Source organism: Anomaloglossus baeobatrachus, chromosome 2, assembly GCF_048569485.1.
Source record: "Anomaloglossus baeobatrachus isolate aAnoBae1 chromosome 2, aAnoBae1.hap1, whole genome shotgun sequence".
NCBI lineage: Eukaryota > Metazoa > Chordata > Amphibia > Anura > Aromobatidae > Anomaloglossus > Anomaloglossus baeobatrachus.
In genome coordinates this window covers 113,091,641-113,112,648 of record NC_134354.1, presented here as the reverse complement: position 1 = coordinate 113,112,648, position 21,008 = coordinate 113,091,641, and the positions used below count along the sequence as shown (strand labels likewise).

The 21,008-nt window shown below is 48.1% G+C and overlaps 1 protein-coding gene across 1 annotated transcript in view; it reads right to left on the bottom strand.

The window, feature by feature from the left end:
• The window catches only part of KIAA0753 (KIAA0753 ortholog), a 164,617-nt gene that overhangs the window by 65,491 nt on the left and 78,118 nt on the right, over positions 1 to 21,008 (bottom strand). Inside the window, exon 9 of the mRNA XM_075335277.1 lies at positions 10,046 to 10,156. Coding sequence (XP_075191392.1) covers positions 10,046 to 10,156 — 111 coding nt within the window. The remainder of the gene's footprint in view (positions 1 to 10,045; positions 10,157 to 21,008) is intronic.

Here is a 21,008-nt window from a genome sequence, read left to right as displayed (position 1 = left end):
TATAAAAATATATATATAATATATATATAAAAATATATATAATAAATATATATAATATATATATAAAAATATATATAATATATATATAAAAATATATATAATAAATATATATAATATATATATAAAAATATATAAAAATATATATAAAAATATATAATATATAAAAATATATATAAAAATATATATAATATATAAAAATATATATAAAAATATATATAATATATAAAAATATATATATATATAATATATATATATATAATATAAATATATATATTATATATAATATATATATAATATATATATATAATATAAATATATATATTATATATAATATATATATAATATAAATATATATATATAAATATATATATCTGACAGGAATGGCTGCCGGCGTTCTGTGGGGAGGAGGGGACCGTGGGCGTGCCCAAGAAAGTGCGGGAATCTAGTGCCCCAGTGTACTGAGTGAGGGGGGAGGAGGATACTAATGTATGCTCCAGCCCTCAGCGCTGACGATCTGTGCAGCGTCCCGCCCTTCCCCTGACTGGCAGGCCTGTGGGCGGGAATATGCGACACTAGGCCGCAGAAGCCGGGGGCTAAAGTTATAAGCGCGGCCGGCAATAAGCGCGGCCGTCCCCGGCGCACTAACACACCCAGCAGTGCTGCAATGTGTATGGCACAAGCGCTCCATGCGCGGTCCCCACGGGGACACAGAGTACCTCACAGTAGCAGGGCCTTGTCCCTGACGATACCCGGCTCCTATCCAGCAGATTCCCAGGGGCTGCAGAGGGAGCACGGTCCCCGTGCCTGGAGACCGATTAGGATCCCACTTCACCCAGAGCCCATTAAGGGATGGGGAAGGAAAACAGCATGTGGCTCCTGCCTGTGTACCCGCAATGGGTACCTTAACCTTAACAACACCGCCGACAAAGTGGGGTGAGAAGGGAGCATGCTGGGGGCCCTGTTATGGCCCTCTTTTCTTCCATCCGACCTAGTCAGCAGCTGCTGCTGACTAAGCTGTGGAGCTATGCGTGGATGTCAGCCTCCTTCGCACAAAGCATAAAAACTGAGGAGCCCGTGAACCCGGGGGGTGTATAGGCAGAAGGGGAGGGGCTTTACACTTTTAGTGTAATACTTTGTGTGGCCTCCGGAGGCAGAAGCTATACACCCAATTGTCAATTGTCTGGGTCTCCCAATGGAGCGACAAAGAAAAGTGGTGTACGTTTTACACTATATTCCGTGACCCGTAGCGTTCTGAATTTTCGGGATCTATGGCTCAGTGACTGCTTATTTTTTTGCTTCTCGAGCAGACGTTTTTAACCGTACCACTTTTGTGCAGATGCTACGTTTTGATCGCCTGTTATTGCATTTAGCGCAAAATTTGTGGCGACCAAAAGAAGGATTTGTGTACTCACCGTAAATTCTCTGAGTTTTCATTGGGGAACACAGGATACCATGGGGTGTATGCAGCTGTTGCTAGCAGACTGACTATGTAAATGAAAAAGTTGGCTCCTCCCCAGCAGTATACACCCCACCGACCGGAGCTAGGCTGATCAGTTCGTGTAAAAGGAGTAGGAGAAGCGTTGTGAGATACAGACTGGTTGAACCCAAGAAAGGCAATCTAGGTTGTAGGAAAGACAATAACTGAAGGGCGTGAGCTGTGTCCCCCAATGAAGACTCAGAGGAAGATTTTACAGTGAGTACAAAAAAATCCTTCTTTCTCTCTCGTTTCATTGGGGGACACAGAATACCATGGGACATCCTAAGGGCTCATGCACACGTTGCATAATTGCATGCATTTACGCTGCGTATTCCACTGCAGCGTAAATGCATGCGTCCTGCGTCCCCAGCACAATCTATGAAGATTGTGCATGAGATGTGCGCACGTTGCTTTTATGAACGCAGCGATTTGGGTGTTAAAATTTTGACCCAAATCCGTGCGTTCATAAAATGAGCATGTCAATTAATTTGTGCGCTTTGGATGCAGCTCCCGCTCTGTCTATGGTAGGGGCAGCAGCCAGAGCGCAGGAAATCTGCTTTGTTTGTACAGAAAAACTGCATCCATTATGCAGAGTTTCTGCAGAGATCTGAAGCGCACATGTGCTGTCAAATCGCTGCAGAATATTCAGCAGGTACGTGCGCATGAGCCCTAAAGCAGTTCCAGAGGGTGGGAAGAAAATGATTATGAATAACAGGCAGGGAAACCGAATCCTAGAACAGAACCAGTCACTGCCGGAGAAGCTAAAAAGTCTAGGTCAAAAAGACAGAGCGGGGTACCCTTAGAAAGAAGAACCATGAATCCTCATTCATATGTCTAGAAAGAAAAGAGAGAATACTATATAGGGATCATCTACCTGAAAGTCTTCCTAACCTGACGGTCTAAGACTGTCACTAGAATTATATGGAGACCCGGACATCCAGGATGGATGGGCTAACTAGGAATCGAGTCACCTTCCGGGGTCTAGAATTGAGAGTGCCAAGCTCTGTAAGGGACGTCGAGAAGCTGAAGAGCAATTAGAATACTAATGCAGATGGAATCGGCTGCTAGACAAAACGGACACAGTTACTGTCATTAGCAGTGAGGGGAAGCGAGCGGAGTAAGAGGAGTTTCTGCTCCGCGGTTAAAAAAAAAAAAGAAGAAGAGAATTTTGTTTACTTACCGTAAATTCTTTTTCTTATAGTTCCGTCTTGGGAGACCCAGACCTTGGGTGTTTAGCTTCTACCTCCGGAGGACACACAAAGTACTACACCTAAAAGTGTAGCTCCTCTCTCTGAGCTTATACACCCCCTGGTAGCCAGTCCTAGCCAGTTTAGTGCAAAAGCTGAAGGAGAATAGCCACCCAGAAGTAGAACAGAGCAAGAGCCGGAACAACCGGAGACTCTGTCCACGACAACAGCTGATGAAAACACGCGGAACAAGGAAATTGCCAACAGGCAACAGGGAGGGTGCTGGGTCTCCCAAGACGGAACTATAAGAAAAAGAATTTACGGTAAGTAAACAAAATTCTCTTTTTCTTTATCGTTCCTTTGGGAGACCCAGACCTTGGGACGTTCCAAAGCAGTCCCTGGGTGGGAAATAAACAGAAAAAACTAAGAAGTAGGCAGAACCTAACTTCACAAATGGGCGACCGCCACCTGAAGGATGCGTCTGCCCAAGCTCGCATCTGCCGAAGCATGAGCATGCACTTGGTAGTGCTTCGAGAAGGTATGCAGGCTAGCCCAAGTGGCAGCCTGACAGACTTGTTGAGCCGTAGCCTGGTGCCTAAAAGCCCAAGAGGCACCGACAGCTCTGGTCGAGTGTGCTTTGATCCCCGGTGGGGGAGGCGCTTGCGTACTCTGGTAGGCGTCCGAAATGGTCGACCTAATCCAACGGGCTAAGGTCAGCTTAGAAGCAGGGAGGCCCTTGTGCCGACCTGTGGTTAGCACAAAAAGAGAGGTGCACCGCCTAAGCGCAGCGGTGCGAGACACATAGATCCGGAGAGCACGCACCAGATCTAGAGTATGTAGAGCTTTTTCAAAGCGATGAACAGGGGCCGGACAGAAGGAAGGTAAGGTAATGTCCGGGTTAAGGTGGAAGGGAGAGACCACCTTAATAAGAAAGTCCGGAGTCGGACGGAGAACCACCTTGTCTTGATGAAAGACTAAAAAAGGTGACTTTGAGGAGAGCGCAGCCAAATCAGAGACTCTCCTGAGAGAAGTTATGGCAACCAGAAAGGCCACTTTCTGTGAAAGACGATACAAAGAAACCTCCCTAAGAGGCTCAAAGGGGGGTTTCTGCAAGACCGCGAGAACCAAGTTAAGGTCCCAGGGGTCCAAGGGCCGCCGGTAAGGCGGAATGATGTGAGACGTGCCCTGCATGAAGGTGCGGACCTGAGCCAGCCGAGCGAGACGCCGCTGGAACAGAACTGACAGAGCCGAAACATGTCCCTTGAGAGAGTTGAGGGACAGTCCTAGCTGCAGACTGGACTGTAGAAAAGACAGAAGAGTCGGCAAGGAGAATGGCCAAGGAGGATGGCCGGTAGAGCGACACCAGGACAGGAAAATTTTCCAAGTCCTGTGATAGATCTTAGCGGAGGAAGACTTGCGGGCCCGAGTCATAGTGGAGATGACTTCAGGAGGAATACCAGAAGCCGTCAAAATCCAGGACTCAAGAGCCACGCCATCAATTTGAGTGCCGCAGAATTCGGGCGGAAAAACGGACCTTGCGAGAGTAGGTCTGGACGGTCCGGAAGATGCCACGGCATCTCTACGGACAGTTGGAGCAGGTCCGGATACCAAGCTCGCCTGGGCCAGTCCGGTGCAATGAGGATGACTCGACGACCCTCCATTCTGATCTTGTGCAGGACTCTGGGCAAGAGAGCCAGAGGGGGAAACACGTAGGACAGACGAAACTGGGACCAGTCTTGAACCAGAGCGTCCGCGGCGAAGGCCTGAGGATCGTGGGAACGAGCCACGTAAACAGGAACTTTGCTGTTGTGACGGGATGCCATTAGGTCCACGTCCGGAGTGCCCCATTTGCGGCAGATCGACTAAAATACTGCCGGGTGCAGGGACCACTCGCCACCGTCCACGCTTTGATGGCTGAGATAATCTGCCTCCCAGTTGTCCACGCCTGGGATGTGGACTGCAAATATGGTGGACCTGGAGTCCTCCGCCGATTGAAGAATGCGTTGTACCTCCATCATTGCCAGGCGGCTGTGTGTCCCGCCTTGATGGTTGATGTAGGCAACCGCTGTCGCGTTGTCTGACTGGACTCGAATGTGCCTGCCCGCCAGCAGGTGGTGAAATGCTAGGAGAGCTAGAAGCACGGCTCTGGTTTCCAGCACATTGATTGAAAGGGCTGACTCGGACGGAGTCTAAGTGCCCTGTGCTCTGTGGTGGAGATGTACCGCTCCACAGCCAGATAGACTGGCATCTGTGGTGAGAATCACCCAGGACGGGGCCAGGAAGGAGCGCCCTTGGGACAGGGAGAGGGGCCGAAGCCACCACTGAAGAGAGCTCTTGGTCCGTGGCGACAGAGCCACTAACTTGTGTAAGGAGGAAGGCCGCTTGTCCCAACAGCGGAGAATGTCCAGCTGCAGGGGGCGCAGATGGAACTGGGCAAAGGGAACAGCCTCCATGGACGCCACCATTTGACCCAGCACCTGCATCAGACGCCTGAGGGTATAACGGCGGGGCCTCAGGAGAGAGCGCACCGCCAACTGGAGTGACAGCTGTTTGTCTAAGGGCAACTTCACAAGTGCCGGCAAAGTCTCGAACTGCATCCCTAGGTACGTGAGACTCTGGGTCGGAGTCAGAGTGGATTTGGGAAGATTGACAAGCCACCCGAATTGGGCTAGAGTGGCGAGAGTGAGCGAGACACTCCGCTGACAGTCTGCGCTGGATGGAGCCTTGACTAGAAGGTTGTCCAGGTAAGGGAGCACTGCCAACCCCTGGAGGTGCAGAACCGCAATCACTGCTGCCATGACCTTGGTGAATACCCGAGGGGTCGTGGCTAACCCGAAGGGGAGAGCCACGAATTGGAAATTATCTTCTCCTATTGCAAAGCATAGCCAACGCTGGTGTGAAACTGCAATTGGCACATGCAGATAGGCATCTCTGATGTCGATGGACGCCAGGGAATCCCCTTGGGTCATTGAGGCAATGACTGATCGCAGAGACTCCATGCGAAAGTGCCGCACCCGAACATGCTTGTTGAGAAGCTTGAGATCCAAGATGGGTCGGAAGGTACCGTCCTTTTTGGGAACTAGGAAGAAGTTTGAGTAAAAACCTCTGAACCGTTCCTGGGCGGGAACTGGTACAATTACTCCGTTGGCCTGCAAGGCTTCCACGGCCTGTGAGAAAGCGGCGGCCTTGGAGCAGGGGGGAGTTGAGAGAAAAAATCTGTTTGGCGGACTGGAAGAGATTTCTATCCTGTAGCCGTGAGAGATGATATCTCTCACCCACTGATCGGAGACTTGTTGAAACCAAGCGTCGCCAAAGTGGGAGAGCCTGCCACCGACTAAGGACGTTGCTGGAGCGGGCAGAGAGTCACGAGGAGGCTGCCTTAGTGGCAGGACCTCCTGCGGTCTTCTGTGGACGCGCTTTTGGGCGCCAGTTGGATTTCTGGTCCTTAGCTGAGTTAGCGGACGAGGCAGAGGGCTTAGAGGACGACCAGTTGGAGGAACGAAAGGAGCGAAACCTCGACTGAATCCTACCCTGGGCAGGTTTCCTGGTCTTGGTTTGTGGCATGGAAGTACTCTTCCCGCCAGTAGCTTCTTTAATAATTTCATCCAGCTATTCACCGAACAGCCGGGAACCAGCAAAAGGGAGCCCAGCAAGGTGGTACTTTGAAGAAGCATCTGCCTTCCACTCTCGAAGCCACAAGATCCTGCGGATAACGAGGGAATTAGCCGAAGCCACCGCAGTGCGGTGAGAAGCCTCTAGCATGGCAGACATGGCTTAAGAAGAAAAAGCTGAAGCTTGAGAAGTTAAGGCAACCATCTCGGGCATAGATTCTCTGGTGAGGGAATGCATCTCCTCTAGAGAAGCAGAGATGGCTTTGAGGGCCCACACTGCTGCAAAAGTTGGGGAAAACGCGGCCCCCGCCGCTTCATACACGGATTTGGCCAAAAGGTCAATCTGACGGTCAGTGGCATCCCTAAGGGAAGTGCCATCAGCCACCGACACAACGGTCCGGGCTGAGAGCCTAGACACCGGAGGGTCTACCTTTGGGAAGTGAGCCCACTCCTTGACCACCTCAGGTGGAAAGGGAAAACGGTCATCAGAACCACGCTTTGGGAAGCGTTTGTCAGGACAGGCCCTGGGTTTGGTCACAGCGGTCTGAAAACTGGAGTGGTTAAAGAACACACTCTTTACTCTCTTAGGCGAGGTAAACTGGTGCTTTTCTGCCAGAGAGGGTTGCTCCTCTGATACTGGCGGGTTGAGATCCAGTACAGAATTAATGGAAGCATTCAAGTCACTAAGTTCTGAGTCACCCTCGGAAAGATCAATGGGGCACATGGAGTTAGCCTCTGAACCCCCTGTAAAGGCATCCTCCTCATCCTGCGAGTCAGCTCTTGAATCAGAGCCGCGGGATGAGGAGGGAGAGGAAACCCTGCGGCGCCTCTTAGGAGGACGGGGTCTGTGCCCTGATGATGAATCCTCTGTGAGCTCCAGTGGACGGAGGTCAGAGGATAGGGATCCTAAAGGACCCTTAGCAAGAGCATTAGAGGCACCCTGTGAAGGGGGCTGATGCATATTCATCAAAGTCCTGGACAGAAGTCCCATGGACTCAGCAAATGACTGGGAGATAGACCTAGAGAAGGACTCTACCCAGGCCGGGGGTTCAGCCACAGGTGCAGAAGCAGCCTGAGAGACCACTGGGGGCGAGACTCCAGGCTGTGGCACCTCCAAGTTAGAGCAGACATCACAATGTGGATAGGTGCTCGGTTCAAGCAGCAGGAGCTTACATGCAGCGCATGCAGTATAAAGCTTTGGAGCCTTGCTCCTCGTGTGAGACATGCTGCTGGAGTGGGGAAAACAGCTTCTACAAAAGAGAATGAACCCCAGGGAGTATATTCAGAGGTCCACAACCAGAGACCGGCTGTGGCTTACCAGACCGCTGGAAGCGGTGTTGTGTGCCCTCCAGATCCCGAAGCCCGGACCCCCAGTGCACAGCACCTCAGCAGGGATGCAGAGTGCAGGATGGCCCAGCGCAGAGTGAACCCTGTCCAAGAAAATGGCCGCCGGAGCGAAGAGAGGGGGCGGGACAGGGGCGTCCCTGTAGGAAAGCGGGAACTGGAGGGCCATAGAGACCTGCAGGGGAGGAGTCACGCACAAGCAGTGGGGAGTGTCCCTTCCCTGTGCAGAACGGCCGCCGGGAGGAGCAGTCCCTGTCCCTCTGCATGAGTGACATGCGAGGGCAGGTAACAGAAACTAGGCCACCGGCGAAGCCGGGGCCTAAATTTGAGCAGCGAGGCCGACGCGCAGGCACCATCGGCACGGTTCTCGGGCGAAAGCCAGAGAACCCGCCGGAAATGCCAAAACAAATACAGCAAACACACTCTCCCCATACAATAAAGGACATGGACCCCCAACATATGAACGTCTCAGGTACTTAGCTGCTGAGACGCAGGGCCAGGTCCCTGGGGATGAGTGCTCCGGTCCAGCAGAGTCCTCAAGGGGCTGTGGACGGAGACTGGTCTCCTGCCAGGCATGGAGACCGCACTGGCTCCCACTTCAATTTAGAGCCCAGGAGGGATGGTGAAGGAGCACGGCATGTAAGGCTCCAGCCTTGGAAATCAACCTTACAACACCGCCGACACAGTGGGGTGAGAAGGGATATGCCGGGAGTCCAGACAGGGACCCGCACTTCTTCAATCTTTTTCCAAAAAAAAAATAATCATATGAGAATGTATGTGTGGATGTATGCCTCCTGAACACAAAGCGATAAACTGGCTGGGTCTGCTCACCAGGGGGTGTATAAGCTCAGGGGGAGGAGCTACACTTTTAGGTGTAGTACTTTGTGTGTCTTCCGGAGGCAGAAGCTAAACACCCAAGGTCTGGGTCTCCCAAAGGAACGATAAAGAAACACCTGTACAAGGTGAAGGGTACTGAACATCTAATGACGCAGAGAATGACCGTGGAGTTTAGTGAATGCCCGGTGAATAGGTGATTAGCACCATGTCCCGCAGGGCGGAAGGCACACCAATAAGGGACGCAACCCTAAACCTGGAAGGAAGGCAGGGAACTGGACCGTGATTCCTGAGGAAGGTCCGAGCTGCTTGCACGTATGAGCACCGAGGAATTCAAGGCTCTAAAAAGTGAATAAGTACATAAAATCTATTAAAATTTCATTAACTTAAATGAGGTCCTAACAAGGCGACCCTAAGCTGATTGGAGCAACGAGGATGAGACATCCAGCGATGAGATACATGCTGGAGTGAAAGGACGCTTCTTGGAGCGTGTCTAGTGAGGAATATACATGCCGGGGAGGGATGTGGAGCACGTGCTCATTTCTGCAGCAAGTTGACGAAATCTTAAAATGTTGTGTGTGATGAAATGGATGCTCTGAAAGAGGAGAAAATAAACACAAACTAATAGGCGTTGAAAATGTGCGCAAAAAAAAAAAAATAGATGTATAAAAACGGGGCTGAAGCCCCCATGTCTGCTTCCTGCGGACACTAAAGCAAAAACTGATCAGCCTAGCTCCGGTCGGTGGGGTGTATACTGCCGGGGAGGAGCCAACTTTCTCATTTGCATAGTGTCAGCCTCCTAGCAACAGCAGCATACACCCCATGGTATCCTGTGTCACCAATGAAGTGAGAGAGAAAAACTTAATTTTGGCGTTTGGAATTTTTTTTGTCGCTATGCCATTTACACAACAGATTGAGTTTATATTTTGATAGATCGGGCATTTCTGAATGCAGCGATACCAATTGTGCATTTATTTTTTTAACCATTTAATTTTCAATGAGGCGAAAGGGGAAAATTTGAACTTTGTTTTTTTTTTTTTTTTTTTTAAACTTTATTGTACTAGTCCCCCTAGGGGACTACATGGATCAGCTGTCTGATCACTCATTCATATCTGCTGATCACAGCTACACAGATGTGAACACCAGATATGCTCATTTCCTGTCTCACCCAGCTCTCAGCTGTATAAGGCAGGGAGTGAGTTATGTGAGCTACAGAGTCATCACATGACCCTGTGCTACCATGACAACCACCGGAAGTCACGTGATCACGTCACGTGACTTCCGGTATCGGCTGTGAGTAAATATTAAACGCCGTTGCGATTATAATGGCGCTGTCACATATTGACAGCGCCATTTAAGGGCTTAAAAAGGCATGGGCGAATAACAATTCCACTCGTGCCTAGCAGACACACGTCAGCTGTAAAAATCAATTGATATGTGCACCAATCGCTGTAAGCTGCTTGCAGCAGACCTCGAGCAGTAACATTGACCGCTAAGACACAAGATTACTGCCTGCGGTCGTTAAGGGGTTAAACAAAAACACCGTATATGGGACAGAAAACAAGGAAAAAATAAAATAAAATAATGGTTACCGGGATCTCTCACTTTCTTTATCTTTTTCACCTTCTCTTCTTATTGAAGAATCGATTTGATCAATTTTTTTAGACGGAGAAACATTAAAACTTTTTGTGCTCCAGCTTACCCTGCATTGAGAATGGGAAACGGTGCAATGTTAAAGTATAACCCAAAAAATAAATAAATATGTATATTTCTAATTGATGACATTAATTTTTTTTGAATTGTATCAAATCTAAGTACAAGTCTCTCTAAACTTTTGGTCTGTACTGTACATAACCCAACTCCGTTGCAGAGGCGGAGGACATCACAGCACAGGAACATCAGGCTCTTCAGTTTTGGATCCCAACTATGACAAACCTAATAGATCAGTATGACACTAGTTTTTGAAAAGGATTGTCGGTACAGAAACCCAAAATTGGAAGCCTCCAATAGCACAAAATGTTGTCCAACTAACCATAAAAACAGCAGCTGTGAAACCGTGGAAACCGTGGAAACAGTGATTAGTTCTAGAATCAAAGAACTGAGCAAAATAAACTGAATTTGTCACTACATTCATGGTATCTGGCTGCACAATTGCAGCCAGGTATGCTAAAAACGGATCCTCACAAAACAAAGCTTCAAACATGATAAGTACAATTAAACTGATGAATGAGAGTAATGAACAGCTAGAAGAAAATTTAGGATTCAATATGTGTGAGATGGAGCCACAGTGCTGTTCATGTAACTGAGGAACAAAACGATATTACAACAGAAGAACAGCGAAATGATACTTTAGGATTAGATCTTGTTGAAGCTGCTTCAAAACACTTTCATATAATCACATGCGCTGTGTTGTGCACACGCTGCAGCTGGCAATAAGAGATAGTCTGCAAGAGGTACATGCTGGAAATCTGATTGGAAAAGTGAGGAAGTTGGTTATTGCCACCAGAACCCCTATAATTGATTCCATCTTGAAGAGACGTGCTGGGAAAGGGGCAATTGTCAATCAAGCCACTCGGTGGGGCAGCACTTATTTAATGATCGAGCGATTGCTTGAACTAAAACGCTTTCTTATAGATATGGCAAACCCTCGAGTAACACTAAATGAAGGTCAATGGACACAGGTGGCTGAATTGAAGGAATTGCTTAATCACCCATTTACCGTGACTAAAAAAAAAAAAAATCACAAGCTGAGGATTTAACTCCTGGCATTTTCATAAGGGAGTGGAAGAACTTGCTATTTTGCCTGTCCCAAAGAGGAGCTTTAATCGCAGATGGCATTTCTGCTTCAATGAAACGGAGAGAGACACAGCTATTGGAAAAAACGGATTTTTGTGTAGTCACCGTAAAATTGTTTTCTCTTAGCCATCATTGGGGGACACAGGACCATGGGTGTTATGCTGCTTATTCATAGGAGGACACTAAGTAGATGCAAAGATGTTAGCTCCTCCCCTGCAGTATACACCCCCTGGCCCAGCCAGGCTACTTCAGTTTTAGTACACAAGCAGTAGGAAAACAAGTAACAAAAAAACGTGAGTGAATACTCATAACAAAAAAGTACTGAGACAGAAAAAAAGCTAAGGCCTAACAGGGCCAAAAGGGAGGGTGCTGTGTCCCCCAATGATGGCTAAGAGAAAACGATTTTACGGTGAGTACACAAAAATCAGTTTTTCTCTGACGCCTCATTGGGGGACACAGGACCATGGGACGTCCTAAAGCAGTCTATGGGTGGGTAAACAATAAGCAAAGCAACCCAAGGACTAGGAACCAGTCCCAGATAGTGGAGTACCTATCTCGGTAGGCGCTCCTGGCTATCGTTTGCAGAATTTTCCTAGCTAGGTTCGCCTCAGCCGACGCCTGGGTATGGACTCCGTAATGCTTTGAAACAGTATGTAGGCAAGACCAGGTCGCAGCCTTACACCTCTGTTCCACTGAAGCCTGATGCCTAATCGCCCAAGAGGCGCCAACTGCTCGCGTGGAATGAGTCCGCAGCCCACTAGGAATGGGCTTGAGTTGCAAGCGGCAGACCTCCTGGATCGCAGAGCGAATCCAGCGAGCCAGCGTTGCCTATGAAGCTGCCTCTCCTTTCTTAAGCCTTTCAAGAATGACGAACAAGGAGTCTATGTTCCTAAAGGGGCTGTCCTGGGTACGTAATATCTGAGAGCCCTCACAAGGTCTAGCGAATATAGAACCCTTTCCACCCTATGGACTGGGTGTGGACAAAAGGAAGGCAGAACAAATGTCCCCGTTCATATGAAACGGGGAAGTAACCTTCAGGAGAAAATCCGGAAGGGGGCGTAGAACCACCTTGTCCTGATGAAAGATCAGAAAGGGTTCACGGCAAGAGTGATGCAAGTTCCGAAACTTGTCTGATGGACGTAATCGCCACTAAGAATGTTACCTTCCAGGATAGAAGAGCAAGAGAAGATTCCTTAAGAGGTTCAAAAGGGGACCTCTGGATACCGTCCAAAACAAGATTGAGGTCCCATGGGTCCAGCGACCGTTTACACAGGGAAACGAGATGGGAAACACCCTTGAGGAAAGTCTTGACTTGCGGATTGCAAGCTAGGCGGTATTGATAGAATATTGAGAGAGAGAGATGAAACCTGCCCCTTAAGGGAGCTGAGGGCCAACCCCTTTTGCAACCTGACTGTAAAAAATCAAGAATTCTGGGGATCGCCAGAGGCATAGGTTGGACATTAGATTCCCTGCACTGGAAAAGGAAAGTTTTCCACGTACGGTGGTAAATACGGGATGAAGGCCGGCATTCGGGCACTGTACATGGTGGAGATGACCGCAGGAGATAATCTCGCTCTTGTTAAAGTCCAGGTCTCAATGGCCAGGCCGTCCGCTTCAGGGCTCTGGAGTTCTGATGGGAAATGGGCCCTTGGGTCAGCAGATCTGGGATGCTTAAGAGGCGCCATGAGCAATTGTACTAATTCAGCATACCAGGCGCACCTGGGCTAGTCCGGTGCTATTAGTATCACCGGGACCCTTCTGCCTTGATCTTCCTGATTACTCATGGCAGCAGCAACAAAAACATGTAAGGCAGACTGAAACGACTTCAGGTGACTATAGCATCTGCGCCAATGGACTGTGGATCACGTGACCTGGCTAAGAACGCGGTTACCTTTCGTTCAACCTTGAGGCCATTAGATCCACGTCTGGTGTACTCCAGTGAGTGCAGATGTGTGGGAACACTTCTGGGTGGAGAAACCACTCTCCGCCGGCCAGGCCTTGGCGACTTAGAAGGTCCGCAGCCCAGTTCTCTACTCCCGGTATGGGTAACGCTGAAAAAAACGGACCCCCGTCGATTAGGCCCAGGTGAGGATCCTGAGGACCTCGAAATAAGCTGTCTTGCTGCTGGTACCTCCCTGCCGATTGACATAGGCCACAGCTGTTGCATTGTCCAATTGGACCCGAATCAAACGACCAGCTAGCAGAAGGGGGGAATGACCTGAGCGCGAGAAGATCGCGCTGATTTCAGGATGATTTCTGGGAAGGGAAGACTCCTGGGGTGTCCAACGTCCCGAAGCAGTGTGGAGCCAGTACGCTGCTCCCCAGACTAAGGCTGGCGTCCATGGTCAGGAGTAGCCAGTCCACTGGGGGGGGGAGAAAAACTCCTTGATATGGAAGAGGACTGAAGCCACCAGCAAAGCGCATACCTAACTGAAGGTGTCAGGTGAAAAGTTCGTCCAAGGAAAAGGGGCTCTTGTCCCAGGCAGCTAGAAGCTCAAGCTGCAGTGGGCGGTGGTGTGGCTAAGCAAGCAGCACTGCCTCTATAGCCGCCGCTATCCTACCTAGCACTCTCATACTGAATCGTATGGAGCGAGAGGAGTACGTAGAGGGCAGTACCGCTTGTTGTAGAGCGGTCGCCTTGTCTTGAGGGGAAAATAGCAAGCCCCGAAGAGGAGTGTCCAGGGACATGCCCAGGGAGGTGACGGATTTTGACGGGATCGGGGATCATTTGACTGGAGTCAGAAGCTGCCCTAAGCGGGATCTGCACGCTGGTTGAGCCCTTGATGAGAAGGTCATCCAAGCAAGGCAGAACAGCCACTCTCCTGGCGTGAAGGGCACTCATGGTGGCCGCCATGACCTTAGTTAAGACCCTTGGTGCTGTGGCAGAGCAGAGGGTAGGGCCACAAATGAAAATAAGAAGTCCTGAACCGCGAAGCGGAGGAACTTTTAGTGAGCTGGAGCGATGGGTATGTGCAGGTACGCGTCCCTGACAGCTAGGGAGGCAAGGAATTCTCCTTCGACCATAAAGGTAACAATGGACCCTAGGAATTCCATTCTGAATCTCCTTACGTGCACGTTTGCTCAGGTGTTAGAGGTTCAGGATGTGACGAACTGACCCGTCCTCTTTTGGGGACCACGAGAGGTTAGAATAGAAGGCCTTGAACCTCTCGCCGTCTGGAACAGGTACCATCACCCCCGCCGTTTGGAGGGAGTGGATTGCTGAGGAGAAGGCCTCGTGGTGTTTTGGAGCCTTTGGGGGGGGGTTTGAGAGAAAAGACTGACCAGGGGATCGGGTCCAGAATTCAATGTGGTAACCGGAAGACACAAGGTATCACACCCATTTGTGGTCTGAGGCGGCGGCCCAGATGGAGAAGGACGAGACTTCTCGGTCTTTGTCTAGACTGCCAGGATGAGGTGGACTCGGGGACGGCTGAGAAGGTCGAGCCCTGGGTGTCTAGTAAAAAACATCCTGGGCTAGAGCTGGGGGAGGGAGGTACTCTTTTCCTCCCGTGGCATCAGACAAAAAAAAAAAAAAAAAAAAAAAAAAAAAGGAAGGGAGTACTGTGAGAGGCTTCTTAGAGACAGAGTCCGCTCTCCATTATCGGAACCAGAGGGCCTTACGGATGGCTATGGTATTTGAGGAGGCAATAACTGTGCAGGTAGCAGCACCAAGGGAGGCCTGCATGAGGTACTCTGCCGCCGCAGCAATGTGAACAGTTACATCTGTGAGGGTCTGAGGGAAACTGGTAGTCCTGGTGCCTGTGCGACCCACACGGAAGGGGAGAGGGACCCGCGGCCTCAAGGCAGAGCGATCGAGCTGCTCCACTTGTCTGTCTGTCGGGTCCTTGAAGGAGGATCCATCAAGTAAAAGACAGGAGTGGTCCTTCAGGCAGGTGGAAGTCGGGTGACGGTCCACCGAGGCCGGAACAGCCCAGCCCTTAGAGAGAGCCAAGCCAAAGGGGTACCGGGACTCCATGAATTGACGGATACCGAAGCGGCGTCAAAAAAATTTTTTTTTTTTTTGAGGTTTCTTCACCCTTTTAAAGGAGACCGCATGGTCAGTAGTAGTGGATGGGAGATCTTCCACATGCAGAGTTTTGGTTGATTGCTGCAATAAGGGAGTCCATCGCAGCTTGATTGCTCGTGGAGGTTGAAACCAAGGAATCATCCCGGTACAAACATCATTCCCCTTCCTCCGGCTCCTCAGAGACTGCGGAACATGTGGGAGAACCCCATCTGTGTACCCCAGAGGGAGAATCATGGGGGTCATGCCCTTTTTCTGATCTGTAACCTGTGAAGCAGAGGGCTGATTCTTATCAGAAGGACCCTCTATAGAGGTGTCATCAGGCTGCGTTCTGTCCAGGGGCCCCGAGGGGTGTGAGGACGATGTTGCATAGCCAGCACCAGGTTCTGGGAACTGTGCCCATTCCGGGGGACTGGGAGCCGTAAGGTCTGGGCTGGTAGCGGTTGCTGTGGTGGTGCCGGGGGGGAGGGTTTGGGGGGTTAAGCTACAGGGGCACCGGACTCACAGAAGGAAGAGGTGCTATCATCCCCTAGTAGCTCAGCGTGGCAGAATACATTAATAGTCTTATAGTTGTTGCTGTAGCATAAAACATGTGACTGCAGCCCCTGGCTGATGAGCCACAAACTCTGATTGTAATGAGGGAGCAATGCTCTACAGAGCTAATATGCAAGTGAGGCTATAACTCACCCAAAACCCTGATGACCCCTCCCCCGCCTCCTCCTGCATCCCAGTTCTGGGAAGGAGGAAGCCAGCTCTGAGAGAAGCCCACAGGCTCTGGTCACAACAAGAGGGAGCAATGCTCTGCAGATCCTGTGTGAGAAGGGTTACGCGCACTTTCTTATCGACTGTCGGAGGGGACGGGGCTTAGCTCTGACAAGAAGGCATGAGAACATATAATAAACAAAAAAATGGTGGGAAGGGACTCCCCTTCCCCCCCTCCAGCCCTGCACAAGAATGATGGACTGCAAAAAACTCTATAAGTGTACCGCAGCTGCGGCTGCACTGAGTCCTGGGGGCTCTCCCCCTCCCCCCGCCACAGGTGGAATGCTATACAGGAATCTACAATCAAAGCTCATGTGCATCCAGTCAGTGTGACCTTTGCTCCAATTCAGTGTGGAGAGTCTGACGCCTGCTGGCAGAACTTGTATCAACTCAAAAGTCTGCCAGAGGGACTGAGGAAGTTTATCTGCTCTGGAAAAAAAAAAACAAAAAAAAAAACAAAAAACGGAAGGATCTCAGCTCAACTCCTGTGGAGTTGGCAGTCTGATGCCTGCTGCCTGGTCACACTTGGTGCAGAACGTGTATCAACTCAGAGCCTGCAAGAGGGGCTGAGGGAGTTTTCATCTGCTCTGGGCTCTGGAAAATCAGTGCCATGAGACCTGTCATCCAGTGAGTAACAGCCCAGGATCCAGCGTCGCAGGAGGGGTACGGGGAGGCGACACTCCGCGTTCCCGCCTGTTGATGGTTTTGGGAAAACGGTCCCCGAAGGAAACCGTCGCCCTCTAAAAACAAAAAATTCTTGCTGCAGTAGTCTGCAGAGATGTGCCTCCTATAGACACTAAGCTAAAACGGAGGTTGCCTGGCCCGGCCAGGGGGTGTATACTGCAGGGGAGGAGCTAACATCTTTGCATCTACTTAGTGTCCTCCTATGGATAAGCAGCATATCACCCATAGTCCTGTGTCCCCCAATGAGGCGTCAGAGAAATAATATTCTTCTGGCAGCTGTTTGATCCAAGTCATCATATACTGCTTGATGATGAACAGTTTACTAAAGGAAAAGAAGCTCTGACTGAGGTAGCAGTTAGGATGAGCGGCTACAGGACTGCCAGGTGGAAGAGGACTTGGGTCCTGACAGTGCTACCGCTGCCTTATCTTCATCCTCATCAGATGAGGAGTTTAACTTTGACAAGTATTTGGATGACAAGAAGCAGGCAAAGCATTGTCGCAAGGAAAAAGATTTCACTCCGTCGCCTATAGCAGCAGATTGACCATATTTCATCAAAATTTTTCACTTGCTCTCAAATAGAAAAATTCAACCGATCATCAAAACTGACTGTGCATGAGGCAATTCCTTTATACCCGGAAATTGTTAGAGAGGTTGCCCATGTGGTTACGGCTTTGCCTCCAACCCAAGTCAGCGTAGAGAGGTTGTTCTCTAGCCTTAAAATTATTAGGTCATTATGAAGGAGGATCTGATGGAGGCAATTCTATGTCTTACAACAAATTCATAGACTGCACAAATGTTATTTAGTATGTTTTTGTTGCAAACTGTTTTTTGCCACTTAAATCGATATAACACTATGTAATATACTATGTATCTATATATCTATATTACATAGTTATTTACAATTAGATTTTTTTGTGTTCTAAAGTTGTACTCCAATATATTTTATGTTCTATCTAAAGATCTTGATTATTGTATCAAAAATGATTAAATGTCTGATATTCACATTGTACTACAATAAATTTTTCACTTAAATATAAGCAATATATGTGGGAGACAACAAGAATTGAATAATTAGGTCCATACTATTAAAAACCTGTATATATGAATGGTCACCAAAAAAGAACACAAGGAAGAGAAAGAGAGACCTTCAAAAATTCATGATTGACACACAAATATCATAATAAATCCAGGAAAATTCCATTTCATGATCATAAGGTGCAATTTAATTCATTATATAACAATACAATTTGACAATAGATTTAAAGGGATGTCATTTGGACACACAAAGTGCAAAAGTGCTTGTAAAATCACAACCAGGGAGGTGTGCCTGAAAGGGCAGATCCAGGGGTTTGATAAACCATAACATGCATGGGGATTATTGCAATTGCAAGCATGCAATGTTCAGTAGTGCAACCATTATATACAACAATTACATATCATCAGGTTGGCTGAGTATAAAACAACAACCACTGTTCAACAATCACAGCTCATGATAAAACATGATATGCAGAATAGAACATTATCCTTGTGTATAGGAAAGTACATACTGGATAAGATATTATCTCCATGCAAAAAAAGTGCTGTCACAGCCTAAACCATAGCCATGGCAGTTGGGAATCAATGGAGCTCCCTTGTGTATACAAAAGGCTGGACGGGCAGATAGGGTAACCTACCACAATAACCCCAGGACCTGGTACAGCCACACCACCCTGCACCTCGACGCGTTTCGCTGTCGCTTCGTCGGGAGGTGCAGGAATGATGCGAGTGGCTGCTATATATCCGAAAAATGTATTACTTACCGTCCCTCATTGGCGCGCCACGGTAATCCGATGCCCATCCTCCATACTGACCGGCGTTCCGGAATCCGAGATGCGCATGCGCGCAACCCAGAGTCCTGGTAGGTCGCCAGACAGAAAGGAGGAGGGGAGATCGGACGGCCGTGCGCGCTCAGGACGGAAGCCGGAGTCACCATATTTAAAGAGGGCAAAGAGATGGGCAGCACGATAATGCTGCACATAACAGCAGAGAGCAGTAACAGATAAGAACACATATATAATAAGTCAATTATTAAACAACATGATAATGATGACGAGGATCCTTCTATTAACAGATCTCTGTTGTGCTGTAAGTCCATATTAAACATATAGTTGTCTCTCTTCACTCTCCAGTGTCTCCCTTCCGGTAACCAAATAAGTCAAGGGCAGCAGCCAGTCACATCTAAAAAATCATATAATGAAAAAACATAAAAATAATTAAAAACAAAAAATATATAAAAAATGGCGTATAGCCAACGGCACAATCAACCACAACTGATGCAGAACCACGGTTAGTATATTTAATTCTGTTCAAGCAGATCAAATCAAAAACGGCTTGTAACTAATCATGTCATTCAAACCCCTTGGTTTAACGGTGTCAAGTATAGTTATCCACCGAGTTTCTCTTTTAAGTAGTATATTTTTAAGGTCGCCACCTCTAGATCCAAGATGAACTTTATCAATTCCTCTGAACTTTAACAAACGCCAGTTACAGTCATGACATTCTTTAAAGTGTTTAGGAATATTTTTTAAAAGAAAAATATCCTCTGGCCTGTGTAGTTTGGCCGCGTTTTTGATATCCCGGATGTGCTCCAGAATCCGCACCCTGAATTCCCGGGAAGTCAGCCCTACATAAACCAGACCACAAGGGCAAACCGCCCAATAAATAATGCCTGACGAACGGCAGTTGATGAATTCTCTGATTTTGTAGACATTTTTACGGCTCGAGTCCCAAAACTCCACCGCACGGTCCATCTGAGGACAAGCACCACAATCCCCACAAGATCGAGAACCCCAGTTGGGACCCCTAGAGCTGCCAAAAAAGTTGGTAACAGTGGGAGTATAGTGACTCCTCACAATTTGATCCTTAAGTGTTTTTGATCTTCTTGGCGTAATAGCAGGTGCCGGAGTTAGAATGTGAGAGAGATCACTGTCAGTCTGGAGAATTGACCAGTGTTTCCTGACAATGTCCGACATCTCCCTCCACTGGGCATGATAGGGGGTGATAAAGCGAATGACTTCATCATGGCACTTAATATGAGTTTTAAGTAATTCCTCACGTGGAGTATCCCTAGCCCTAATGTAACCATCTTGTATGGATCTATGATGATAGTGGCGGGCCCTAAACCTCTTTTTTAATTCATCTGATTGCTGCTCAAACAAGGCATCACTAGAACAAACCCGTCGAACACGTAAAAACTGGCCAATAGGTATGGATTTAATCACCTGGGTTGGATGTGAAGATTTAGCATTCAGAAGTGAATTCACCGCTGTTTGTTTACGAAATAAATCTGTGCATAAAGTTCCATCATTCCCTTTAAAAACCCGCACATCCAGGAAATCGATTCTCTCACTGCTGTGGACATAAGTAAGATGAATATTAATAGAATTAGTGTTGAGTCGCTGCATAAAAGGTGTGAAGCTGATCGATCTCCCCCTGCCAAATCAAAAAAATATCATCGATGTAGCGCAGCCACATGTGGACTGCGCCCATCTCAGAATCTGGAAAATAAATAGACCGCTCCCAATATCCAAGAAAGAGGTTCGCGTATGAGGGCGCACAAGACGCCCCCATCGCAACTCCTCTCTCTTGGAGATAGAAACGGTCCTTAAATAGAAAAAAATTATGAGTAAGAATAAATCTTAAAAGAAGCAGGAGGAGATCAATCAACCGGGCATCCAACCCAGTGGTTTTCAGAAAGAAATTAACCGCTTCAACACCGTCATCATGCTTTATAGACGTGTATAACGACTCAACATCCGCGGTTATCATGACCACATCAGTTTCAAAGATTATACCATCAAGTCTATTTAGAAAATCGGTAGAATCCCGGATGTACGAGGGAAGGGTATTAACCAAAGGTTTAAGGTAATAGTCAAGGAATCTGCAAGCAGGTTCACATAGACTGTTATTGCCAGAAACGATCGGTCTCCCTGGCGGACAAATTATGTTTTTATGTACCTTCGGTAGAAAGTAAATTGTGGGTACAATAGGATGTTCCACTATCAGTCCCTCAAAAATAGACTTGGGTATGATGTTTCTCTCAAATGCCAGAAAAAGCAGATCAGAGAGTTCACTCTGATATTTCCTTAATGGATTAGTCTCTAATTTAGTATAGCAGCTGGTGTCATAAAGTTGTCTAAAAGCTTCTGCTTCATATTTTTCTTTTCCCCACAATACTACATTCCCCCCTTTGTCCGATTGTTTTATGACAATGTCATCCATATTTTTTAGTTCTTGCAAAGCCACTCGT